Below are 26001 nucleotides of genomic sequence, written 5' to 3' on the forward strand. Positions count from 1 at the left end.
CTTTTAAAAAATATTTGTGGCGGGGCATGGTGGCTCACGCCTGTAATCCCAGGACTTTGGGAGTCCGAGGCGGGTGGATCATGAAGTCAGGAGTTCAAACTAGCCTGCTAACATAGTGAAACCCCATCTCTACTAAAAGTACAAAAAATTAGCCAGGCGTGGTGGCAGTAACCTGTAATCCCAGCTACTTGGGAGGCTGAGGCAGCAGAATCACTTGAACCTGGGAGGCAGAGATTGCAGTGAGCCGAGATCGCACCACTGCACTCCAGCCTGGTCGACAGTGCAACACTCTGTCTCAAAAAAAAAAAAAAAAAAAAATGTGTAGGCCGGGCACGGTGCCTCACATCTGTAATCAGGAGTTTGAGACAAGCCTGATTAATTAACATGGCAAAACCCTGACTCTATTAAAAATACAAAAAAAAAAAAAAAAAAAAAAAAAAAAAAAAATTAGCAGGGCATGGTGGCACATGCCTGTAATCCCAGCTACTTGAAGGGGCTGAGGCAGGAGAATAGCTTGAACTCAGGAGGTGGAGATTGTAGTGAGCCGAGATCACGCCCCTGCATTCTAGCCTGGGTGAGAGTGAGACTCCATCTCAAGAAAAAAAAAAGAAAAAACAAAAAAAAGCCAAAAAAGTTCATTCCATTGTTTTCTGTTGTCTTCTGGCCTACAGGACTTCTGACAAATTGGTTGTCTTTCTTTTTTTTTATTTTTTGAGACAGAGTTTTGCTCTTGTTGCCCAGGATGAAGTGCAATGGCACGACCTCGGCTCACCTCAACCTCCCTCCGCTTCCCAGGTTCAAGCGATTCTCCTGCCTCAGCCTGCCTCAGCTGGGACTACAGGCATGTGCCACCACACCCGGCTAATTTTGTATTTTTTAGTAGAGACAGGATTTCACCATATTGGCCAGGTTGGTCTCCAACTCCTGACCTCAGGTGATCCGCCCACCTTGGTCTCCCAAAGTGCTGGGATTACAGGCATGAGCCACGGCGCCCATCCAGGCTTTCATTCTTATCTTTGTTACTCTACACAAAATGTGCTTTGGTGTGGTTTTCTTAATGTTTCTATTGTTTGGAATTTGTTAATTTTGTCTGTACATAATTTTCACCAAATCTGGAAATTTTTTGGTTTTATTTAAATATTTTTTCTGTCTCTGCTCTCCCACTCTTTCTTTCTGAAACTCTACTTGTACGTTTGATAGACCACCTGGTATTTCCTGCAGCTCTACAAAGCATTCTTCAATTAATAAACGTAGGTCATTTTTCTCTGTGCTTTGTTTTAGATAGTTTCTTTTGTCGTGTCCGCAAGTTTATTTATTTATTTATTTTTTTGAGACGGAGTCTCGCTCTGTCGCCCAGGCTGGAGTGCCGTGGCCGGATCTCAGCTCACTGCAAGCTCCGCCTCCCAGGTTCACGCCATTCTCCTGCCTCAGCCTCCCGAGTAGCTGGGACTACAGGCGCCCGCCACTTCGCCCGGCTAGTTTTTTGTATTTTTTAGTGGAGACGGGGTTTCACCGTGTTAGCCAGGATGGTCTCGATCTCCTGACCTCGTGATCCGCCCGTCTCGGCCTCCCAAAGTGCTGGGATTACAGGCTTGAGCCACCGCGCCCGGCCAAGTTTAGTCTTTTTTTTTTCCTTCTATATTATCTAATCTGCTGTTAATCTCATCTGGTGTAAATATCTGAGATATTTTTCATCTCTGTAAGTTTTCATTTGGGCCTTTATATATCTTCTTTTTCTCTCCTCATCACATCATGTTTTTCTTTAAATCCTTAATCATATGTATAAGATGTATAGTAGCTACATTAAAGTTCTTCTTTTTTTGGTTGAGATGGGGTCTTGCTATATTGCCCAGGTTGGAAATGAACTCCTGGACGTAAGTGATCCTCCCGCCTCAGCCTCCCAAAGTGCTGGGATTACAGGTGTGAGCCCCCATACCTGGCTTAAGGTTCTTTTCTATTCTTTTTTTTTTTTTTTTCCTGAGACAGAGTTTCACTCTTGTTGCCCAGGCTGGAGTACAATGACATGATCTTGGCTCACTGCAACCTCTGCCTCCCGAATTCAAGTGATTCTCCTGCCTTAGCCTCCCGAGTAGCTGGGATCACAGGCACCTGCCACCATGCCTGGCTAATTTTTTGTATTTTTCGTGGAGACAGGGTTTCACCATGTTGGACAGGCTGGTCTCGAACTCCAGACCTCAGGTTATCCACCTGCCTGGGCCTCCCAAAGTTCTGAGATTACAGGCATGAGCCACTGTGCCAGGCTGGTTCTTTTCTATTCTATTTTGCTGTCATTCTGGGGTTTTTTCCTATTGATTGATTACCCCTCCTCGGCTTACTGGTCATGTAAGTTGGTATTTTTGCACACTTGATAATTACTGATTAAATGCAAGGCTTTGTGACTTATTTTTCTGGGTAACAGGTTTTGTTTGAAGGATGCTCCTTTATTCCATTAAAGGGTATTTGGTGTTAGTGTGGTGCACAATTAAGTAACTTGCTGATCAGTTTGACTCTTCCAAGGCTTGCTTTATACTTTGTTATGGAGGCTCCAGAATAGTTTTTATTCTGAGACTAAATTAGTCCCACTACTCTTCACATTGGCTGGTGGGAATACAAATCATGAATTTTGTGAATTATTCAGTCAACTGCTTTCTGAAGGTTCCATCTTGGGCTTTGTGGAGTTTCATCTCATTCATGCACAGATTATTATATAGGCAAAAAACCAAGGGGCTCTCTGTAGATCTCTGTGCACTTCCAACATTTTCAGCACTTTGCCTTACTCTTCTCAGACTGTCATCTCTGTCTCTAGTCAGTAAGGTTGGCAGTTTCTGTTTCGGTTCTCTTTCCCTTGCTATAGCTAGGAACTGTGCCTAAGCAGTAAGCCAGGGCAACTGTAGGGATCACCTTGTTTTTTCCCCTTCTCTCAGAGATAACAGTCCCATGTTGCCTGTTGTTTGATGTCAAAAACTGTGGTTTCATATATTTCATCTAATTTTCTCACTGTTTATGGCAGGAGGGCAATTCCTGCAGCAGTTAATCTTTCATGGGCGGGAGGAGAATACTCTAGCAGCTAACATTTATGGAATACCTGGTGGGTGTCAGGTCCTGTTCTAACCACGTTACATACATCTCTTTCAAAACAACAAAGCTGTGAGGGAAGTACTGATACCTTTGTTTTGCAGACAAGAAACCTGAGGCTCTGCAGGATTAAGTAACTAGCCCAAAATACAATTATTGGTACAATAAGAGGTAGAAATAGGTGTCACATCACAGTAGCCTAAGCTCTAAACCACTGTACAATGATTATATTGTACCTCTGAAGAGGGAAGACTGAAAAAGTCAAGGGGTAAGGAGGGTTTTTGGCATATAAGATAAAGCAAGAGCCAAGGGCAGCAAATAATTTGAACAGACATTTTTCATAAGATAATAAACAAATGACTGGGCACAGTGACTCACACCTATAATTCCAGCAGTTTGGGAGGCCAAGGCAGGAGGATCACTTCAGCCTGGGAATTAGAGACCAGACTGGGCAATGTAGCAAGACTCCATCTCTACTAACAAAAATAAGCCAGGCATGATAGCACATGCCTGTAGTCCCAGCTATGCAGGAAGCTTAGATGGGAGAACTGCTTGGGCCCAGGAGGATGAGGCTGCAATGAGCCATGATCATGCCACTGCACTCCAGCCTGACTGACAAAGCAAGACCCTTTCTTAAAAACAAATAAAAAAAAAAAAAGAAAAGAAAAAAAAAGCACAAGAAAAGATACTCAACATCGTTAGTCACCAGGGGAAAGCAAATCAAAATGACACAATGAGATACTACTTCACAGCCACTGTGATGGCTGTAACAAAAAAGACAAAGGACAAGTGTTGGCAAGAATGTGGAAAATTCCCTCATACATTGCTGGTGGGATTGTAAAATACTGCAGCTACTTTAAAATATAGTCTGGCAGTTCCTCAAAAGGTTAAAAGTAGAATTGTCATATGCCCTAGACAATTCCACTCCTACATATATATATATACTCAAGAGAAATGCAACCATAAATTCACACAAAAAAACTGTACACAAATGTTCACAGTAGCACTATTCATAATAGCCAAATGTGGAGGCAACCCAAAAGTCCATCAACTGGTGAATAAACAAAATGTAGTATATCCAAAAAAGGAGTATTATTTGGCAATGCAAAGGAATGATGAATGGTTCACATGTGCTAAAATACAGATGAAACTTTAAAACATTACACTAAGTGAAAAGGGCTAGTCACAGAAGGCATAACAAAGTGTGAAGCAAGCCTTGGAAGAATCAAACTGTTTAGCAAGTTACTTAGCTATGCACTAGACATAATAGTGTATGATTTTTTTTTTTTTTTTTGAGATGAAGTCTTGCTCTGTTGCCTAGGCTGGAGTACAGCGGTATGATTTCAGCTCACTGCAACCTCCATCTCCCGGGTTCAAGTGACTCTCCTGCCTCAGCCTCTCGAGTAGCTGGGATTACAGGCACACACCACCATGCCTGGCTAATTTTTGTATTTTTAGTAGAGACGGGGTTTCACCATATTGGCCAGGCTGGTCTTGAACTCCTGACCTTGGGATCCGCCCGCCTTGGTCTCCCAAAGTGCTGGGATTACAGGCGTGAGCCATGGCGCCTGGCCGATTCTATTTTTATGATATGTCCAGAATAGGCAAATCTACAGAGACAAAAAGCAGACTACTTGTTAAAATAGCATTAGTCTAAAAAAAAGAGAGAAAAGCGGACTAGTGGATGCCAAGGGCTGAGGAGGAACGGGGAGTGATAATAGGTATGGGTTGTCAGGTGGGGTGTGGGGTGATGAAAATGGAATTAGATAATGGTGATGGCTGTATAACCTTTTAGATTTACTTTATTAATTAATTGATTTTTAGGCAGGTCTCACTCTGCTGTCCAGGCTGGAATGCAGTGGCATGATCACAGCTTACTATAACCTCATACTCTGAGCTGAGGTGATCCTCCTGCCTCAGCCTCCTGAGTAGCTATGACTACAAGCATGTGCCACCATGTCTAGCTAGCTAATTTTATTTTATTTTGTAGAGATGGGGTCTTGCTGTGTTGCCCAGACTGGTCTCAAACCCCCGGCCTCAAGTGATCCTCCTATCTCAACCTCTCAAAGTGCTGGAATTACAGGCATGAGCCACCACACTAAGCCTTGTACACATTAAAAGGGGTGAATTTTATGGTATGTGAATGATACCTCAATAAAGATGTTATTTAAAAAAAACACAGGTACGGTGGCTCATGCCTGTGATTCCCAGCACTCTGAGAGGTCGAGGAAGATCTCTTGAGCCTAGGAGGTCAAGGGTGCAGTAAGCTGTGATTGTGCTGCTGCATTCCAACCTGGGTGACAGAGCGAGAACCTGCCTTAAAACAAAAACAAAAACAAAACAAAACAAGGGAAAATTAATAACCTTTCTTGTCCTGTTTCAGCCTTCCTAGGCTAAGTATTTGCCATTTTAAGATCTTACAATACAACAAAGTTGAATGAAGCCAAGTAGCTAAAGAGAGACATAAGCCCATTCCTGCCTCAATTTTCAAATCCCACAACACCAAGGACATACCTCCAGGTTACCTTTCGAGCTGCACAGGACAATGTTTACTTACCACTGCGTGGCCGGCTTTTCCTGAGCCGGTAACAGTCAAGGCAGACCCCAAATCCACATTTGCGACAAACCCAGTGGATGTTGAAGAGAGTTGTTTCACACACATCACACATCTCCCGTACACCACGCACAGCTCGCTTCCATGCCACTTTCTCTGGTGGAAAGACGAAACAGAATTGGCATTGATCATCCTGACCAATAGCAAAAGACCCCAGACCCACTGATTCCCAACTCAAGTTATTTTGTTCAGCAATAAAACTCAAAGATTCATGAAGTCTGTGTTTCTATAATTGTAGGAGAAACTGGCCGGGCGCGGTGGCTCAAGCCTGTAATCCCAGAACTTTGGGAGGCCAAGACGGGCGGATCACGAGGTCAGGAGTTCGAGACCATCCTGGCTAACACGGTGAAACCCCGTCTCTACTAAAAAATACAAAAAACTAGCCGGGCGAGGTGGCGGGCGCCTGTAATCCCGGCTACTCGGGAGGCTGAGGCAGGAGAATGGTGTAAAAACCCGGGAGGCGGAGCTTGTAGTGAGCTGAGATCCGGCCACTGCACTCCACCCTGGGCGACACAGCGAGACTCCGTCTCAAAAAAAAAAAAAAAAAAAAAAATTGTAGGAGAAACTAAATACAAGAATTTCTAGTATTTCTGAACAAACTTACTTATAATTTTTTTTTTCTTTTTTGAGATGGAGTCTTGCCCTGCCGCCCAGGCTAGAGTGCAATGGCACAATCTTGGCTCACTGCAACCTCCGCCTCCCGGGTTCAAACGATTCTCCTGCCTCAGCCTCCCAAATAGCTGGGATTACAGGCACCCGCCACCAAGCCCAGCTAATTTTTTATTTTTAGTAGAGACGGGGTTTCACCATGTTGGTTAGGCTAGTCTCGAACTCCTGACCTCATGATCTGCCTGCCTCTGCCTCCCAAAGTTCTGAGATTACAGGCGTGAGCCACTGTGCCTGGCTGGAATTGAAAAATTTTTAACTGGGGGAGTTTCAAAATAAGAGGTTTCCTCTCTTGAAATTTAGAATACAGGGCCAGGCATGGTGGCTCACGCCTGTAATCCCAGCACGCTGGGAGGCCGATGCAGGCGGATCACGAGGTCAGGAGATTGAGACCATCCTGGCTAACACAGTGAAACCCTGTCTCTACTAAAAATACAAAAAATTAGCTGGGCGTGGTGGTGGGTGCCTGTAGTCCCAGCTACTCAGGAGGCTGAGGCAGGAGAACGGTGTGAACCCAGGAGGTGGAGGTTGCAGTGAGCTGAGATCGCACCACTGCACTCCAGCTTGGGCGACAGAGTGAGACTCCGTCTCAAAAAAAAAAAAAAAAACAACGAAATTTACGATATAATTTCACAGTATAATTTTTCTTAGTCTGGAAAATAGGGCATAGTATCTTACAGACATGGAAATATTTGAAATGTATGAATAACGTGCGTTCTAGGTATGAAACATGGCACCTAGTAGCACACCATCTATTTACAAACCATACAGCTTATTAATAGAAATTGGTTCAAAGCTAACTGAAAATATTCAGAATGAAGCAAACCCAAATGGGAATTTAAATGGATGTTATGGCTGTTGTGCTACAAAAATGAAAGGCAAGCAGAGAAGGAGATTTTGGTTTGTTAATTGCCAAAGACTGAAAGAATGAGGTCTGCTGGATATAGTTAAGGTCTCAACTACAAGTTGCTACAAAGAGAAGTCTTATTGGTCTTAATTCATTCATAGAAAATGCCATCTGCCACTGTCCCCAATCCTCCCTTTAAGTGAAAGAAAATAGAAGTTTTTCACTAGGAGCACCTGGAAGACAAGTGAGAAGGTGACTTACGGTGCGGCTCCACCATCATCATGGCCTCCTTCTCAGACATTACGAGCTGGCAGAACTGGTCCCCAACATTGGCCAGGATGTATTTTGAGGTCTCTAGATCTATCCCTTCTGCTAGGGAGGAAGAGGGAATCCACAGGTTCATGGCATCAGGGTCACTTTGCTGGGGGCTTAGAAACCCCTCCACACGGAGTACCCCCTTTCGAGTGAAGATCAACCTGAGACATGATCAAATACATGGTAAATCGCAGTAGCAATGCAAACTAACACACACCTAAACTGAGACAACAGGAATCAGACTAAGAATTTTCACCAAAGTTGACCAAAACAGTATGCATTCTCTGCTAACAGTAAAGCTTGTTAACATAACATTTAATAGGTTTAGATTCTTTAAAAAGTTGTCCCAGAGTTGCTCTTAGTTTTTCCATTTACCTGTTTTACACCTGCACCCATACTGCTGAATGTGACCAGAGAAAAACACAGACCCACTTTCCAGTTGTTTTTTTTTTTAAGACAGAGTCTTGCTCTGTCACCCAGGCTGGAGTGCCGTGGCATGATCTTGGCTCACTGCAACCTCCACCTCCCGGGTTCGATCAATTCTCCTGCCTCAGCCTCTTGAGTAGCTGGGACTACAGGTGCAAGCCACCATGCTCAGCTAATTTTTGTAGTTTTAGTAGAGACAGGGTTTCACCACATTGCCCAGGCTGGTCTTGAACTACTGACGTCAAGTAATCTGCCTGCCTTGGCCTTCCAAAGTGCTGGGATTACAGGCGTGAACCACACCACTCCCGGCCAACACAGAGCCACTTTCCTTGTAACTATTTTTTGGAGACAAAGTTGCGCTCTGTCATCCAGGCTGGAGCACAGTGGTGCCATCAGAGCTCACTGCAGCCTTGACCTCCTGGGCTCAAACAATCCTGCCACCTCAGCTTCCCAAGTAGCTGGGATTACAGGCACATGCCACCACATCCAGCTAATTTTTTATTTATTTATTTTTTTTTGGGACAGAGTGTCGCTCTGCCACCCAGGCTGGAGTGCAGTGGCATGATCTCGGCTCACTGCAAGCTCCTCCTCTGGGGTTCATGCCATTCTCCCGCCTCAGCCTCCCCAGTAGCTGGGACTACAGGTGCCTGACACCACGTGCAGCTAATTTTTTGTATTTTTAGTAGAGACGGGATTTCACCGTGTTAAGCCAGGATGGTCTCGATCTCCTGACCTCGTGATCCGCCTGCCTCAGCCTCCCAAAGTGCTGGAATTACAGGCGTGAGCCACTGCACCCGGCCTAATTTTTCATTTTTTAAAACTGTTTGTAGAGACAGGGTCTTGCCATGTTGCCCAGGCCAATCTCAAATACCTGGGCTTAAGCGATCCGCCCACCTCGGCCTTCCAAAGTGTCCGGATTATAGGCATGAGCCACTGTGCCCGGACTTTTAACACTTTAAATTCACGTCTGCCTACCTCAGGTGAGTCCTTAATATTGCCTGACAGTCATGATACAGTTTCTTGGTACACTCCCTCTCCTAGATGCCTATTTTCATACCTTCCTTCTATTCATACCTCCAATATTACTTCCCCCGTGACGACCTTGCTTTCTATTCCACTGAGGAAACAGGAGCCAGAAGACAACTTCCACAAGCTCACACCATGACACTACCACACTTACCTGCAACTTGGCCCACATATTCCGTATGATTTCCTGCTGCTCTGAACCAGCAAAGGCCAGTATCTCCTGCTACATCCTATCACTTTTCCGCAACCCAAAGACATTTATCCACTAAATCTCTCCTCTCTTTTCAGTATCATCTATTTTCTTCTCTATCAGATCACTGTTGCCAGCATATAAATTCACTCCAATTTCTACCACAAAAATCCTCTCAAGCCATACCCTCCCTCCATTTATCTGCTTGAGCAAAGTTTCTCTGAAGAGCTGTCTATACTCGACCAGGCGCGGTGACTCATGCCTGTAATCCCAGCACTTTGGGAGGCCGAGGTGGGTGGATCATGAGGTCAGGAGATTGAGACTATCCTGGCTAACACGGTGAAATCTCATCTCTACTAAAAATACAAAAAATTAGCCAAGCATGGTAGCGGGTGCCTGTAGTCCCAGCTACTCGGCTGAGGCAGGAGAATGGCGCGAACCCAGGAGGCAGAGCTTGCAGTGAGCTGAGATTGCGCCACTGCACTCCAGCCTGGGCGACAGAGCGAGACTCCATCTCAAAAAAAAAAAAAGAGTTGTCTATACTCATTGCCATAGGTTCCTTTCCCTCAAATTTTCTTCCCTACAATCAGGCACTTCCCCTACCAATCTACCAAAACTATTTTGATAAGGTAATTCTACCTTGCTAAATCAGTCACTTCTAGTTCATATGTAACATGACCTGTCAGCAACATTTAAATTTTTTTATTAAAAATTGTTTTGTGCCGGGCACGGTGGCTCACACCTATAATCCCAGCACTTTGGGAGGCTGAGGCAAGCGGATAACCTCAGGTTAGGAGTTCAAGAGCAGCATGGCCAACGTGGTGAAACCCTATCTCTACCAAAAATACAAAAAATTAGCCGAGCGTGGTGGCGCGCACATGTAATCCCAGCTACTCAGGAGACTGAGGCAGCAGAATCGCTTGAACCCAGGAGGCGGAGGTTGCAGTGAGCCAAGACCACGCCAGCCTGGGCAACAGGCAAGACTGCAGCCTGGGCAACAGGGCAAGACTCCATCTCAAAAAAAAAAAAAAAAATTATTATTATTACTATTTTTGTAGAGACAGGGTCTCACTACGTTGTTCAGGATGGTCTCAAACTGCTGGCCTCAAGTGATCCTTCAACCTTAGCCTCCCAAAGTCCTGGGATTGGATTACAAGCGTGAGCTATCGCCCCCATCCAAGTCAGCAACATTTGACACAGTTCATTATTCCTTCCTGGAAACACTTTCTTTAGTGTCTTCTGGGATACCTCACTGCCTAGTTTTCCTGCTATTTCACTAGCTGTTCTTTTTCAGTCTCCTTTACTAGTTGCTTCCATCTTTCTCACCTCTAAAATCGGAGAGTACCAGAGTTTGGTCCCCGGACTGCTATTCTTCTTTATCCTCTGATCTCACTTAGATTGATAGCTTTAAATACCTGGTGATATCCAAATGTATATCTTCAGTAGGACCCCTTCCCTTAACTCTAGAGTTGTATCTCCAGCTGCCTTCTCAGTATCTCACCTTTGAAAATCTAACAGGCATCTCAAATTTAACACGGCCAAGTTAAAACTCCCCCTTTTCCTCCCCAAACCTGCTTTTCCCTAAAGAATCTCTTTATCAGTAAATGGCAATCTCATTCTTCCTGTTTTTAGGCCAAAAGACATACCTAGAAGCAGACATAGAATCATCCTTAGGTCCTTTCTTTCATACTTCACATCTAATTCATCAGAAAATTATGTCTGCTCTATCTTCAACCACTTCTCATCATGTCCATCACTATCTCCCTGGGCCAGGCCCCATCATTTCTCACTTGGATAATTCCAACAGCCTCCTAACTTCTCTGCTTCTGCCCCTGCCTCTATATAACCTATTCTCAAGAAGGTGGCCAAAGTGGCCTTTTAAAACATTAATCAGTGTCACTCATCAGTTCAAGGCCTCCAATGACTTCTCATCAGAGTAAAAACCAAGGCCTTTGGAATAGCCTTTTAAAATGTGGACCCACCATTAACTCATTCACCTCAACTCCTTTTCCTTCTTTGCTTATTCTATTTTAGCAACCTAACTTTATGGACACACCAGAAATATTCCAGCTTTGGGATGCTTGCAACTGTCTGGAATACCTGTCACAGTATGGTGTATTCCTTCACCTCCTGCAGACTGTTCTTCAACTCTCACTTTCTCAAATCATCCTGTTTAAAACTGTAGCCTCTCTAGCCTCCTCACACTTCAATCCTCTTTCCTTATTTTTCTCGTAGTTATTATCAGCTGACATATCATTTTTTATTTTTTATTTTTCTTTTAGAGAGAGCCTTGCATTGCTTCTAAGGCTGGTGTGCAGTGGTACAATCAAGGCTCAATGCAGCCTCGACCTCCCGGGCTCAAGTGATCCTCCCACCTCAGCCTCCTGAGTAGCTGGAATTACAGGTGTGTGCTACCACACTCGGCTAATTTTTAAAATTTTTCTGTAGAGACAAGGTCTCACTATGTTGCCCATGCTGGTCTCAAGTGATCCTTCTGCTTCAGCCTCCCAAAGTGCTGGAATTAAAGGTGTGTAATCATGCTTGGCCTTTTTCCTTATTTACTGTCTGCCTCCCCAACCTTCTGAGGGCTGAAATGTGATTTTTTTGTTGTTCACTGCTGAATACTCAATGGCCAGAACAAGGGTTAGCACACATTAAATGCTCAATAAACATTTGCTAAGTGAATCCACACCATATTGATAAACCATTTAGATTTACTTTAAAATTAAAGATTCTTGAAAGGTCACTCAGAAGAAACTCCCCTTCTAAGTTTATCAAGCAGAAGAAAAGTAACTAAAGAGATGTTGTTTGGTAAAAGCAGATGATATTCCCAGATTTTCATCAGTTATATCTACCTCAAAGATGTTTCACATTATCTCCAAATCTTATTTCCCCTTCTTTTTAACATGATTCAAGTTACTCTAGCACTGAGGAGGAATAAGCAGTCAGGCAGATCCATCATATGAAATGCAGTCCTTCTGCTTATAATAGTGGTTTCAAATAGAACCAACCTAAGTTAGGAATAACTCAGGGAATAGCACAGAGCTACAGCTAACACTGCTCAATTTCAATTCTCCAAGGACAAAACCACATGTCATTTTACAATCCAAACAACTAAGTGACTACTATGCCAGAGCCTCTTCACAGATGCTGAGAGCAAAGGAGTTGAGGAAAGCAAAGACCAAGACGATGAAACATGTTTATAGACTTTTAGAGAGAGAGTGGAAGTTATGTGTCACTAGTGAAAAGTGGCAAATGAGGAAAACAGGAGTCTGGGTACCTCCGGAAGTGAAAGAAACGGCAGGCTACAGTGGAATCATCTTGCTCCTGTTCCTTAAACTTCCGGTACCGCTCCAGGCGGCATTCACGACACTTGTGCAGATGAGGTGCCACGTTGATGCATGACCCATCCTGCAGGAAGGGCTCTCCAGATTGCTTCAGCTTCTTCACTTTGCTTACATCTTTCAGCACTGACTGGCCAACTGTGGCAAGGGGAAGAGAAGAAAAGTTTGTCATGGGGTGTAAACAGGAACCAATAGCATGATTCTTTTGGGGACAGACATTTGTCCTGACCTGGGTTGCTACTTCTTTCCCTGCTTCGGCATGTACCCATTATGTCCATCCTTGAAAGGAAGGGAAAGCAAAGAGCAAAGAAGCTTCCATTGGGAGCTAAGAACCATGCAGAACTTGTGGGAAGTGCCACACTAAGGCGAAACAACTTTGCATATGGGTGTGAAAAACACAAGGAGGCAGAATATAGCCATCACCTGCCTCTAGTCTCTCACAATATGGCTATTCTGTTCATCAGGACCTCTTGAGCTCCCACAACATAGCAATTCCTATTGAAAACAGCCGCTTTTACCACAAGACTTTGTTTTACATGCTTCTGGATCATAACCTCACACCACAGAAGTTAATGGATTTTGATAGAGCTGTTAAAATCCTTATGTAGGTTTCAGAGAGAAGCAAACTGAGGGGTGATTCTCTCTGCTTCATCACGTCTACAAATGTCTGCTATGTGGGAATGGATACCAGTTCCCAGTAACCCCTCTGAAGTAAAGAGGATGAGCCAAAGTGAAGTAAAAAGGGATGAGACAAATGCAAAGAAATAGTTCCTGACCAAAAATAACCGACTGCCAAGGAAGATCAAGAGTCCTCCTTTGGGGGATTATCATTATATGGGACAGATACCCCTCTTACAGTGCTGGTTTAGATGCAATCCTGCCCTGAACCAGGTCTGACGAGGGGCCTCTGCCAGGTCCTCTTGGCTCTGTAATTCTATGAGATTACAGAACTTTCCATCAAAGTGAGGGCCTCTGCTGCACAAGAACACAACAGGCATTTGAGCCCAGTGCCAGAGCAAAGCCCAAATACAGCCCCAGCAGGATCACCTTTCAGGGGGGCGGTCCGAGGCCGGCCCTTGGGGGCCTGCTTCCCTTTGCTTTTGCCCAGCAACAGCTCAGCACTGCGCTCCCCATTGGGGCCCAGCTTCCCCATCAGGTGCTCCGGAATCCCCTTCAGGCCTGTCTTAGCCTGCAGCTGTTCCTCAGAGTCACTCAAATCTGACAGGTCACTGTTGGTGCTGGAGTCCGAGTCCTGTCTGCAAGCCAAGCTTCGCTCATCCAGTGAGAACCTTTTCACAGCTTCAAAAGGAGCTTTGTTCTCCTGTGAAAAATCTGCCGGGGAGGACAGAAAGCCGCCTGAGTGCCTGCCAAAGACGTTACTAAAGGTTTTGAGGAGAGGATTGTCCTGCTGCCCAGGGCCCACAGTTGGCCTCTCCTCTGTGGGGCTGGAGGAGAGAGTTGGCATCTCAATGGGCTGAGTGAGGCTGCTGGTGGGCGAGCTGGAGCGGCCATTCCCCATGGCAGAGAGGCTTGGGCCCCCAGTGGTAAGAGTTGAGCCCAGAACACCAGATACTAGCTTGGAGGAGTCAGTTGTAATGAAGAGGGGTTTCTTCTTTGCTAAAGATGCCGAATCTGCAGAGGAGTGAGACTCGGGCCAGCTGGGTGCCACCTTGGAGGTGACAGTGGTAGCAGAAGAGGAGCTACCTGATGCCTGAGATGCAAAACTGCTGAAAGGGCTGTGTTCAACTTTCTCCACAAATGCCAGGAAAGGATTAGAAGGCTCTTCTCGGGACAATTTGGGGGGCTGTAAAAATAGATTTTCATGATTCTCTGGGGTACGGGTATTTAGGAGGCTCCGTGGGAAGGCTGGAGTGAGGGTGGGCATGGACTCTGCAGGCACTTTCCGGTCCACAGAGCTGCCAGCCTTAGAGCCTGGCTTAGTGTCTGCTCCAAGAACGGATCTGCCTTTACATAGGCCTGAGCTCAGGCTCTCAAGGCTTTGTTTGAATGAGTCCCGACTAGAAGAATCATCTGCCAAACTCTCTGAAACAGTAGTGAAGTAGTTACTGGTAGGTAAAGTTTGGGACATGCATTGAAAAAACAAGTTTTTGGAGAGATCAGTGTCTTTCTGAGCCTCTTGTGCAGAGCTACAGCCAAAAGAGAAGCCCAAAGGTTTGTTCTCTGTGGCTAGAACACCATTAGACTGGCTCCTTCCACTTCCAAAAGTCAAAGGTTGCGATGAACTAGGGAGAGGTGCTCCAAATCCAGAAGAGGCCAGAATAGAATTTCTTGAATTCTGAAAGGAAGATAGTCTGAATTAGTGATGCTGGCTTCTTATGACTATCTAATGATCTCTTTCTTGGACCTCACTATCACCATATCAGCATTTCTTGGGGGTCAATCAACTTTTCTCTTTTACAATTCCATGGATCTTCTCTTATAACTGGAGTTCACCAGCAGTGGGAAGAAATCTGCCACAGACTACACTGAGGGTATCTTTAGCAAGGTGAACCAGAGATAGCAGGATGTCATTCATCCTGCCATTCCCTTGGTTGTTATCCAATTGGTTGTCACAGTGCTAGAAGGCCATGTAGCCTTTTTGGCATGCATTTGGAAGTGGAGAGCTCCTCTAAGGAACTGGAGAGAAGGGTTCCTGAATAGACACCAGCTTTTACAGTGACCCCTGTAGTATTAATATATCTCAATGACCTTGGGAACTACTGTTAAAGTTTTGATTTATTTGGGCTACTGTAAAATTGCCCATTTTACAAAAAATGGCTTTAATCCTAGGACAAGCCTACTGCACATTAAAGAAAAGTGTTCTCCTCATTAATCTTAAAGTCCACAACATGGACCCTTTTGGATTTCGGCATCTATTTATGGGTTCAAGTCAACCTACGAGTTGAATATCTACTTCAATTAATGTTAGACATACAGATGCTAAAATTAAAGAAAGCAAGCTATTTACCAAGACCTTTGTTATAATTAGAATCTAATAAGAAACCAAGAGGATAAATGTATATACTGACAATATCCCAAAAAAAGCTTTCAGCGTAACTGAAGAATGAAATAATAAAACACTCTCCTTTCCTTCTTTTACCTTCAAAATGTTAACTTCTGCTTGTGAATGACTGTATAAAGAATGGGGCCTGGTGTAATTCCAGCACTTTGGGAGGCCGACGTGGGTGGATCACGAGGTCTGGAGTTCGAGACCATCCTGGCCAACATGGTGAAACCCTGTCTCTACTAAAAACACAAAAAATGAGCCGAGCATGGTGGCACGTGGCTGTAGTCCCAGCTACTCGGGAGGCTGAGGCAGGAGAATTGCTTGAACCCGGGAGGCAGAGGTTGCAGTGAACCCAGATCGCGCCATTGCACTCCAGCCTGGCGACAGAGCAAGACTCCGTCTCAAAAAAAAAAAAGAACGAACTTTCCTATATATTAATGTACCCAGATATAGACAAGAGGGACACACACACACACACACACACACACATACACACACACAGAGAGAGAGAAGAGACCCATAGGTAGTTATGAGCCCTTACTTAATATTTATTAATTTAATAAAACCCAGATCCTAGTACTTGACTTGCACATCATAGATTACTTTCAAGTAGTAGAGGATGATATACCTTAATATTCACTTTAAAACACTGGAAATAAAAATTATTCCATCACCACTTAATGGATATGGAGTTTTCCTTTTGGAGTGATGAAATTTCTGGATCTAGATAGTCTTCATAGTTTTGCAACACTGTAAATGTACTAAATGCCACAGAATTGTACATTTTCAAGTCATAAGTTTTACATTATGTATATTTTACTACAATTAAAAAAAAAGGGATTCCCGATAAACAAAAGGGCTATTCTCTTATAAAGATGGGACAGAGTTTTAATTAAACTATTCTTTAAATACACGAGAGGAGTTAACATTCAGGCTTTCCTTGAGGGGTAGCATAGAGACGTAAGAATCAAGCAGGCCACCTAGGCTTGCCTCTGTCTGTGCTACAGAGACTACTTCAGGGTATCTTAAAAGTTAAAAAATTAAAGCTCCTTTTTTCTTTATCTTCCTACTAACCAGTAAGCATTGACTTAAACTCCCTCCCCACAATAGAGAAAAAGAGAACAGACACAGCCCTGAGGTGCTGCTGTTGCTTCACAGGCAGGATTTGGCCAGGAGCCTTGATACCTGCATGACTTCAAGGAACCAGCATGGGTAGCTCATGTTTCACTCCTAAAGTTACCCTTTAAAAATAAATACACACATGAATGAAAAATAATTTGGACAGTCTTTCATTTTCCTTCAAATGATTAAATTCCAAATCCTTTTCTTATAAAAAGGTGATGAGAAACTCATCTCAACCCAGTTTTTAGGGCAAGAAGTTTCCTGTTGGCTGTCTTTATTTTAGATCAGGCATTGTAATGAAAACATTAATTTCCACACATTTATTTATTTATATATTTATTTATTTATTGAGACGGAGTCTCACTCTGTCACCCAGGCTGGAGTGGTGGTGCGATCTTGGCTCACTGTAACCTCCGCCTCCCGGGTTCAAGTGATTCTCCTGCCTCAGCCTCCTGGGTAGCTGGGATTACAGACACATGCCACCAAGCCCAGCTTATTTTTTTTTTTTTTTTTTTTGAGACAGAGTCTCACTCTGTTGCCCAGGCTGGAGTGCAATGGCGTGATCTCACTTGCAGATCTCACTTGCAGAGCTCACTGCAAGCTCTGCCTCTTGGGTTCACGCCATTTGGGCTCATGCCATTCTCCTGCCTCAGCCTCCCGAGTAGCTGGGACTACAGGCGCCCACACCACCATGCCTGGCTAATGTTTTGTATTTTTAGTAGAGACGGGGTTTCATCGTGTTAGCCAGGATGGTCTCGATCTCCTGACCTAGTGATCCACCTGCTTCGGCCTCCCAAAATGCTCGGATTACAGGCATGAGCTGTACTGTGCCTGGCTCATTTCTATACTTTTAAATCATATCCTAGAAGAACCAAACAGAAACATAGCAACATGACTATGTTTTATAGAAATTTTATAGTCACAAAAATTTCCTCAACCTGTTTAAAAGAAAATACTCTTTGAATATGAATTTCGTATATTCAGCTTTGCTACTCTAAGAGTAGCAGCATTCAGTGGGTCTCTTTTATAGCATGTAAAACCTGGTCTATTTTGTAAGCCCCATTTACATTCACACTGCCTTTGACATGGAGCTTTTTAAAAATAATTTAGACACTATGACGATTTACACTGGAAATCCATGTAAGATCCTCACCTGGTTATCTTAGGAATGCTGGTCAACTAACAGCACAAACCATCAACAGTGTGAAATTTGCATTTACAGGCCCTCTCCTCTTCTGTGTGGACATTTCATCTCCCTCCCTATCCCTGCACACTAGGGATTAACAATCTGCACTTGTTGGGGAGGGAAAGAAGTCATGTTTGTCATGTTTTGTCTGGCATTGTTATATCTGAAATGATTCCGTTTTAGGATGTGAGCTCCTTCAAATAGGGGTTTCAATTCTTTACATATAATAATACAGTACTTAGCATACAATAGTTTCCTATATATAATTTTTAAAAATCATTAACCATTTCATCTCTGTATTTCATATTCTAGCTTGAGTTAATAGCTGTTTGGGAAAAAAAAGATGACTAGCACCATAAATCATATTTTGGTGACCAAAATTAGTCAAAAAGATTATATTATAGTGATTTTGATATTTTGGATTAGGGAGACAACTTGATGTTAACTTACATTTAACAGAGGTTCCATTTTAGCAACCATATATGCATATCAGATAAAGAACAAAGGAAATCAGATACTGTTGTGATGATATCCATCAAATTTTCCAGGTAAGGCTTAAAAAGATGAAGTTGGGGAGAAAAAAACCTTTCATGGCCATATCAAATGATGGAAATTAACTCAGCCTCAAGGGAAAATATCACAGAAAATGATGAATTGAAAACAGAGTAATGGTGGCTTGCACACATAGCCTTAATTATAGTATTCACTATTACTAATACTGTAATTCATTAACCTCACCTCTTATAGGCCTAGTAGAGGCTTGACCACTATATGAACTAAATAGATAATTGAACTTAAAACATTCCCCACCAGATCTACTTTAACATGTCTTTAAATTAGGTTTTATCATCAGTTTTTGATTCACCCAATTGTTCCGGTGCCTTTTAAGAGCTGATACAGTTATTAAAATATACACATTTACCCAATGAGCAGTAAAGGCCTTCCATAGAGTACATTTTAAGCACATCTCAGAAATACTCCTTCCCTGGGGCACTTGAATGTTTTTTAATGTTAGCAATAAAGGAGGGCGAAAGAGTAAACCCAAATCTTGCAAATCTGCCCCTGAAGTAACTCACCTCTCCCGAGGCCTGCGACCGGCTGCCTTTCTGTTTTTCTGGCACAGTCCCTGCTGCAAGGCCAGTGTCTGAGATCCTCACTGTGTTTGGGGTGGAGCTGGCAGTAGTGACCACAGCTGCGGAAGCCACTATGCCCTGGCCAACTTGTTCCAGTGTTTTTCCTGCCTCTTTGTTTTCGGCTCCACCCACCTCTGGGGCCAAAGGTGTCTGACCTGTGGCTGTAGAATACGGAGTGAAAGATGCAGGTGTGTCCCCACCTACAGGATCATCCTGCACCACCAGAGTCCTGCCGTTTTCTTTGGTGTAAGTGGCAAAGCGAATGTTGCGGTTAATCTGGGGGACAAATGTAGACGGTGGCTGCTTGGCTCTCTGATCCAGCCCTGGCTCTCCACTGGCATTCCCTCCTTTCCAGGGCCCTCGGCTTGCCTCACCTCCATCGCTCCCATTACTGTCTACTTCACCCCTGTCTCCTTTTAATTTCTTTGATGCAGGGTCACACCCAGAGTCCGAAGCACTTTTCCTCCTCCGGCCATCTTTACCCTCTATGCTTTCTCTTTTCTTCTTTCCTTTGGAAGATTTTACTGCTTTTAACGTACCCCCCTACAAAACAAAATTCAAAAAAGATTACAAGGAAACTTTCATCCTGTGAATACCATATACCATTAGCTCTTTCCCATCTCTAGAAACAGACAAAGCAGGCATAGACTGCCAAGTTCCAATGCCAGTTCTAAAACATCCCCTTTGTTAAAAGCTCTAATCTTTCTGTAACTCAATTTATATACACACATTCAAGATAATAGTTACCAGAGGTTAACTCACTTGGCAAACTTTCTCTTACCCCTTGATGAAATAACTCACTTTATTACACATTTATTTCCTTGCTTGAAAGAAACTTGCATTTTAAGTACTGAAATAGGGAACCTTCTCTAACGAGAAGTCACTAAACCAACATTTGTGAGTCTGTGACCAAAGGAAAAGTGAACCTGGGCTGGGCACAGTGGCTCATGTCTGTAATCCCAGCACTTTGGGAGGCCAAGGCAGGCAGATCACAATGTCAGAAGATTGACACCATCCTGGCCAACATGGTGAAACCCCATCTCTACTAAAATATAAAAAATTAGCTAGGTGTGGTGGCACATGCCTGTAGTCCCAGCAACTTGGGAGGCTGAGGGAAGGGAATCACTTGAATCCGGGAGGCGGAGGTTGCAGTGAGCCGAGAGGGCGCCACTGCACTCCAGCCTGGTAACAGAGCGAGACTCTGTCTCAAAATAAATAAATAAATAAGTAAAATAAATTAAGAAAAGAAAACCTGAAAGAGACAGGTTTGGATTGCTCATGTAGACACTGTAAAAACTCAATCCCCAGATCTTATTTCAAAGCATTAGACAGAGGAAAGGGAAAAAAGCTGGCTACCACTAGCCAAACAGGCAAATCTCATATTTCTTCTAGTAATTTCAGACTACCTCATGAAATCTTACTTGTGTCTTATTTAAGAGGCCAAAACAACCCAGGATGATATAGGATTAGAAGGGGCAATTCCCATCTCTGAATAGACTCTCTCCCTGAGAATGAAGGGAGTCAGGTATGGGATGCAGCTAACATTTTCTAGAGCAATCTTTGGGCAGCAAAGTTACAGCTGGAACATTTTTTAGATTGGCTTTCCATCATGAAACAGGTATTCACTTTAGCATTATTTGGGTAACTTCCAGATGGTTTTATTCAGAAACTTGTGTGGGGGTGGTAATATGTGACACACAGTTATTTAGCCATTAATATTTACCAACTTAGTTAATGTACTCTTACGTCCTTCAATATTTATAAATTCTTTGCAGATCTATATCTTTATTGTAATCATTATCATAGCTGTTACAATGTAAACTCAAAAATTTTTAAATTTCTTTTTGCCAGTCCTAGTTTCTGTATTTTTCCTCTTTTGCTGCCTTCATTACCGTCCTTTCTCCTTAAACTGTCTTCTATAAACCTCTTAAGGAGGCCTGGCGTGTTGGCTCATGCCTGTAATCCCAGCACTTTGAGAGGCTGAGGTGGGTGGATCCACCTGAGGGCAGGAGTTTGAGACCAGCCTGGCCAACATGGTGAAACCTCGTCTCTACTAAAAATACAAAATCAGCCAGGCATGGTGGTGCATGCCTGTAATCCCAGCTACTGGGGAGGCTGACGCAGGAGAATCACTTGAACCCGGAGGGGAAGGTTGCAGTGAGCTGAGATTGTGCCATTGCACTCCAGCCTGGGCAACAAGAGGGAAACTCCTTCTCAAAAAAACAAAACAAAACAAAACAAAAAACTGTTAAGCACAGCTCAAGATTTTTGTTTCCCTATACTTTTGGTAATATTATCTAAGTTTCTAAGCCTTTCCTTTGTTTTTCCCCCTGAGATGGAGTCTTGCTCTGTTGCCCAGGCTGGAGTGCAGTGGCATGATCTCGGCTCACTGCAAGCTCCACCTAACGGGTTCAAGTGATTGTCTTGCCTCAGCCTCCCCAGTAGTTGGGACTACAGGCGTGTGCCACCACACCCGGTTAATTAATTAATTAATTTATTTTTGAGACAGAATTTCGCTCTTGTCATGCAGGCTGGATTGCAATGGTGTGATTTCAGCTCATGGCAACCTCTGCCTCCCAGGTTCGAGCGATTCTCCTGCCTCAGCCTCCCGAGTAGCTGGGACTACAGGTGCCTGCCACCATGCCCAGCTAATTTTTTGTATTTTTAGTAGAGACAGGGTTTCATCATGTTGGCCAGGTTGGTCTCGAACTCCTGATCTCAGGTAATCTACTCACCTCAGCCTCCCAAAGTGCTGGAATTACAAGTGTGAGCCACCATGCCTGGCCTAATTTTCGTATTTTTTTAGTAGAGACGAGGTTTCACCATGTTGGCGAGGCTGGTCTCAAACTCCTGACCTCAGGTGATCTGCCCACCTCGGCCTCCCAAAGTGCTGGGATTACAGGCGTGAGCTACCGCACTGTCTCTAAACCTTTCATTCAAGAAGTTTATCTGTTTGCTAAGTGTTGTTTTCTTTTGATTTTCTTTTTATTTGATTTTTTTTTGAGATGGAGTTTTGCTCTTGTCGCCCAGGCTGGAGTGCAATAGCGCGATCTTGGGTCACTGCAACCTCCGCCTCCTGTGTTCAAGCGATTCTCTTGCCTCAGCCTCCCAAGTAGCTGGGATTAAAGGTGCCCACCACTATGCCCAGCTAATTTTTGTATTTTTTAGTAGAGACAGGGTTTCATGATGTTGGCCAGGCTGTTCTCAAACTCTGACCTCAGGTGATCTACCTGCCTTGGCCTCTTTTGATTTTTAAAAGCTTTTAAATTCTTTCTTCAATCTCTGTCACCACCCAGTTTTTACTGATGTAAATCACAATCAGTGAACTCTGTTCTTTCTTGTTCATTCACCCATACTTAAAGGAGATGAGGTGATCACAGATCTCTAAAAAAGGTTACTATCAAACTTGGCAGAACTATAAAAAATAATTGGACTTTGCTAGCAAAGAAAACAGTAATATCACGCTAATACCAAAAAAGGAAGAACCAACATCTGCTGCTAAAAACCAAAGAGCGCTTGGTGTGGTGGTTCGCGCCTGCAAACCCAGAACTTTGGGGGGCCAAGGTGGGCAGATCATGAGGTCAGGAGTTTGAGACCAGCCTGGTCAATATGGTGAAACCCTGTCTCTACTAAAAATACAAAAATTAGGTGGGCATGGTGGTGCGCGCGTGTAGTCCCAGCTATTCGGGAGGCTGAGACAGAAGAATCGCTTGAACCCGGGAGGTGGAGGTTGCAGTGAGCCGAGATCGCCCCACTGCACTCCAGCCTGGGCGACATAGCAACACTCTGTCTCAAAAACAAACAAACACAAACCAAACATCTCACCTATAAGTCATCCAGCCAACTTGCAGAGCCTGGCTCACAGAAACCTACTACCAGTCCCTAAACAACTTATATGTAAGTCCTACTTACAGTGAGCTACTCATATGTGAGTAAGCAGCCTATAACATTGAGACCAGTACTCCCCAGTTACATTTGGCCAGCTGAATAGTACCTGGCATACAATATGTGCTTAATGAAGGAATGAAATAAGGAAAGGAACAAAAAAGGGGACCAATACATGATCAAAGTAGCAGGTGTTTTCGGCCATGCAAACACAGTCAGGAGACTTACTCTATTTGTGGTAATATTACATGTAGTAAACAGTTTTCAAATTTAACCCTGGCCAGGTACGGTGGCTCATGCCTGTCATCCCAGCACTTTGGGAGGCTTAGGTGGGAGTTTGAGACCAGACTGGGCAAGATAGCGAGACCCTGTCTCAAAAAAAAAATTTTTTTTTCTTTTCCTATTCTGATCTTGTTTTAGGAAGAATGACTGGATAAAGATGAGGAAAGACTATATACTTAGCAGGAGTGGCAAAGACAGCAATATTACAGAGGTGCTAAGATACTGTGAGGAATATGCGGATAGCTGGTCAACTGAAGGAAATTCACACAGAATTACTCGATTGGTTTAGGCAGAGATTTTTTTTTTTTTTTGAGACAGAGTCTTGCTCTATCACCCAGGCTGGAGTGCAATGGTGCGATCTTGGCTCATTTCAACCTCCAGCTAACGTTCTAGAGATTCTCCCACCTCAGCCTCCCAAGGAGCTGGGATTACAGACACCCATCATCATGCCTGGCTAATTTTTTTTTTGTATTTTTTAGAGACAGAGTTTCACCATGTTGGCCAGGCTGGTCTTGAACTCCTGACCTCAAGTGATCCACCTGCCTTGGCCTCCCAAAGTGCTGGAATTACATGTGTGAGCTACTGCGCCTGGCCCAGAGATCATCAATACATCTTTTTTTGGGCTACATTAATTCTGAATAAACCAAGAGTTGGGCAGGCTCATAACAATTATGGAGTAACCAATTCACTGTGGGCTGAACACTGAACTAGGTACCAGCTTGAATTGATTCTACTTGGGAATACAGAATTTCAGACTCCCTTGGAGCTCCCTGCCACCGAATGGAAAAAAAAAAAAAAAAAGTGGACATAGTTTATCCTTCATTTCTTGTTACTTGGTAGATCACGAGTATTACTACTGCTTATTGCACTTTTAACTGACTACTGTATCTTTCAAATATACCTGTCCTGACAGAAAACAGGAAGAAACCAGCCTTGCATTTTAGAAGAATTAGGGAACATAGTCATGATTAAAAGGGTTTGCTCAAACTAGGTCTCTTTCTTGAGAACATCCCCCCTTAGACAGACTGTGGAGACAGCAAAAAAATGTACAGTGGCTAAAGCTGAACAACTCAAAGGGCATCCATGGAAAACACATATATAAGGGATCTACATACAGCAAGATAATGCAAGCTCATGAGTCTGCTCAGGAATGCAGTCCATTACTATACCTCGCTTTGAGACGTTGAATTATCCATCAGCATCACATGGATTAGTCTGGGATCTACCGACTTGATCTCACCACTCTACAGTAGGAGGGGAAAAAGATGTTTAATGCCTTGCCCATAAAGACATAATTATGTAATTTCCTAATCGATGTAATTATCTCTTTATTGTTTTGACTCACCTACTAGAATGAAAGCTCCATGACAGCAGAGCTCTCTACTGTCTCATTTACTGCTACAACAGGTTAGAACATGGTAAGCATTCAAATATTTGTTAAGCAAATGAATGAAAGAAGTGAATTCATATCCAAGTGTGCCTTTTAGCGATGTTAATTTTGAATCCTGTATCTCTAAAACCATCCTATTCTGTATAGTATGAAACAAAAAACCTTCAGAACCAATAATCATTAAAAGAATCACTCTAAGGTTAGGTGCAGTGGTTCATGCCTGTAATCTCAGCATTTTGGGAGGCCAAGGTGGGTGGATCACCTGAGGTCAGCAGTTCAAGACCAGCCTGGCCAACATGGTGAAACCCCGTTTCTACTAAAAATACAAAAAATTAGCCAGGTGTGGTGGTGCGACTGTAATCTCAGTGACTCGGGAGGCTGAGGCAGGAGATTCACTTGAACCCGGGAGGTGGAGGTTGCAGTGAGCCGAGATCATGCCATTGCATTCCAGCTTGGGCAACAAGAGCAAAATTCTGTCTCAAAAAAAAAAAAAAAAAAAAAATCACTCCAGGCCGGGCATGGTAGATCATGCCTGTAACCCCAGCACTTTGGAAGGCTGAGGCAGGATGACCAGGAGTTCGAGACCAACCTGGGGAACACAGTGAGACTCTGTTTAAAAAAGAAAAAAGAATCATTCTACTATTAGAGAATAAAAACCCTGTAGGGGGGCAATTTGATAGAAAATGTCAAATTTATTGTGCATATTCTTTGACCTAGTAATTATACATACAAATTTATTCCAATAAATAATGTAAAAAGATGTTCACTGTGATATTACATGTACTAGTGAAAATATTGGCAATGATTTAAATGTCTATCAATTTTAGATTAGTCATGATATATCTATGTAGTGGAAAAGAATGCATCTATTTTAAAGGATGAGACAGATCTTTACATTTACATACAAAAATGATCATTATATACAATTAAGTAAAAAAGGTAAATTATATAACTATGTGTACAATATGATCCTATTTGTTACTAAAGTGTGACATATTTATAGACAGCATATAAATTATATATCATATAAATTATGTATCATATAACTCATATATATCATATAAATAAATATATAAATATTCTGGCCGGGTGCACTGGTTCATATCTGTAATCCCAACACTTTGGGAGGCTGAGGTGGGTAGATCACTTGAGCTCAGGAGTTTGAGACCAGCCAGGCAACATAGCAAGACTCCTTCTCTACAAAAAATAGAAAAATTAGCTAGGTGTGGTGGCACACGCCTGTAGTGCCAGCTACTCCAGAGGGTGAGGTGGGAGAATTGCTTGAGCCCGAGAGGCAGAGGCTGCAGTGAGCTGTGATCGCACCACTGCACTCCAACTACTAACCATTATGAATATAATACTACTATCATACATTTATATATTGTTTTACAGATTTCAAAGCACTTTCAGATACTTTAATCTCAGGACCTAAAACAGTGTTGTAAGGTCAGTGGGGGTTTACATATTTACCTCTAGTTTATAGATGAGAACAG

At 43.3% G+C, this 26001-nt stretch overlaps 1 protein-coding gene across 1 annotated transcript in view; it reads right to left on the minus strand.

The window, feature by feature from the left end:
* The window catches only part of LOC105467079 (lysine demethylase 3B), an 86308-nt gene that overhangs the window by 33024 nt on the left and 27283 nt on the right, over positions 1 to 26001 (minus strand). The window contains exons 6-11 of the mRNA XM_071098362.1: positions 24288 to 24362; positions 18895 to 19494; positions 13551 to 14799; positions 12440 to 12641; positions 7464 to 7678; positions 5633 to 5785 (exon numbers count right to left, since the gene is read on the minus strand). Of these exons, the coding sequence (XP_070954463.1) occupies positions 5633 to 5785; positions 7464 to 7678; positions 12440 to 12641; positions 13551 to 14799; positions 18895 to 19494; positions 24288 to 24362 (2494 nt within the window). The remainder of the gene's footprint in view (positions 1 to 5632; positions 5786 to 7463; positions 7679 to 12439; positions 12642 to 13550; positions 14800 to 18894; positions 19495 to 24287; positions 24363 to 26001) is intronic.

Source organism: Macaca nemestrina, chromosome 6, assembly GCF_043159975.1.
Source record: "Macaca nemestrina isolate mMacNem1 chromosome 6, mMacNem.hap1, whole genome shotgun sequence".
NCBI lineage: Eukaryota > Metazoa > Chordata > Mammalia > Primates > Cercopithecidae > Macaca > Macaca nemestrina.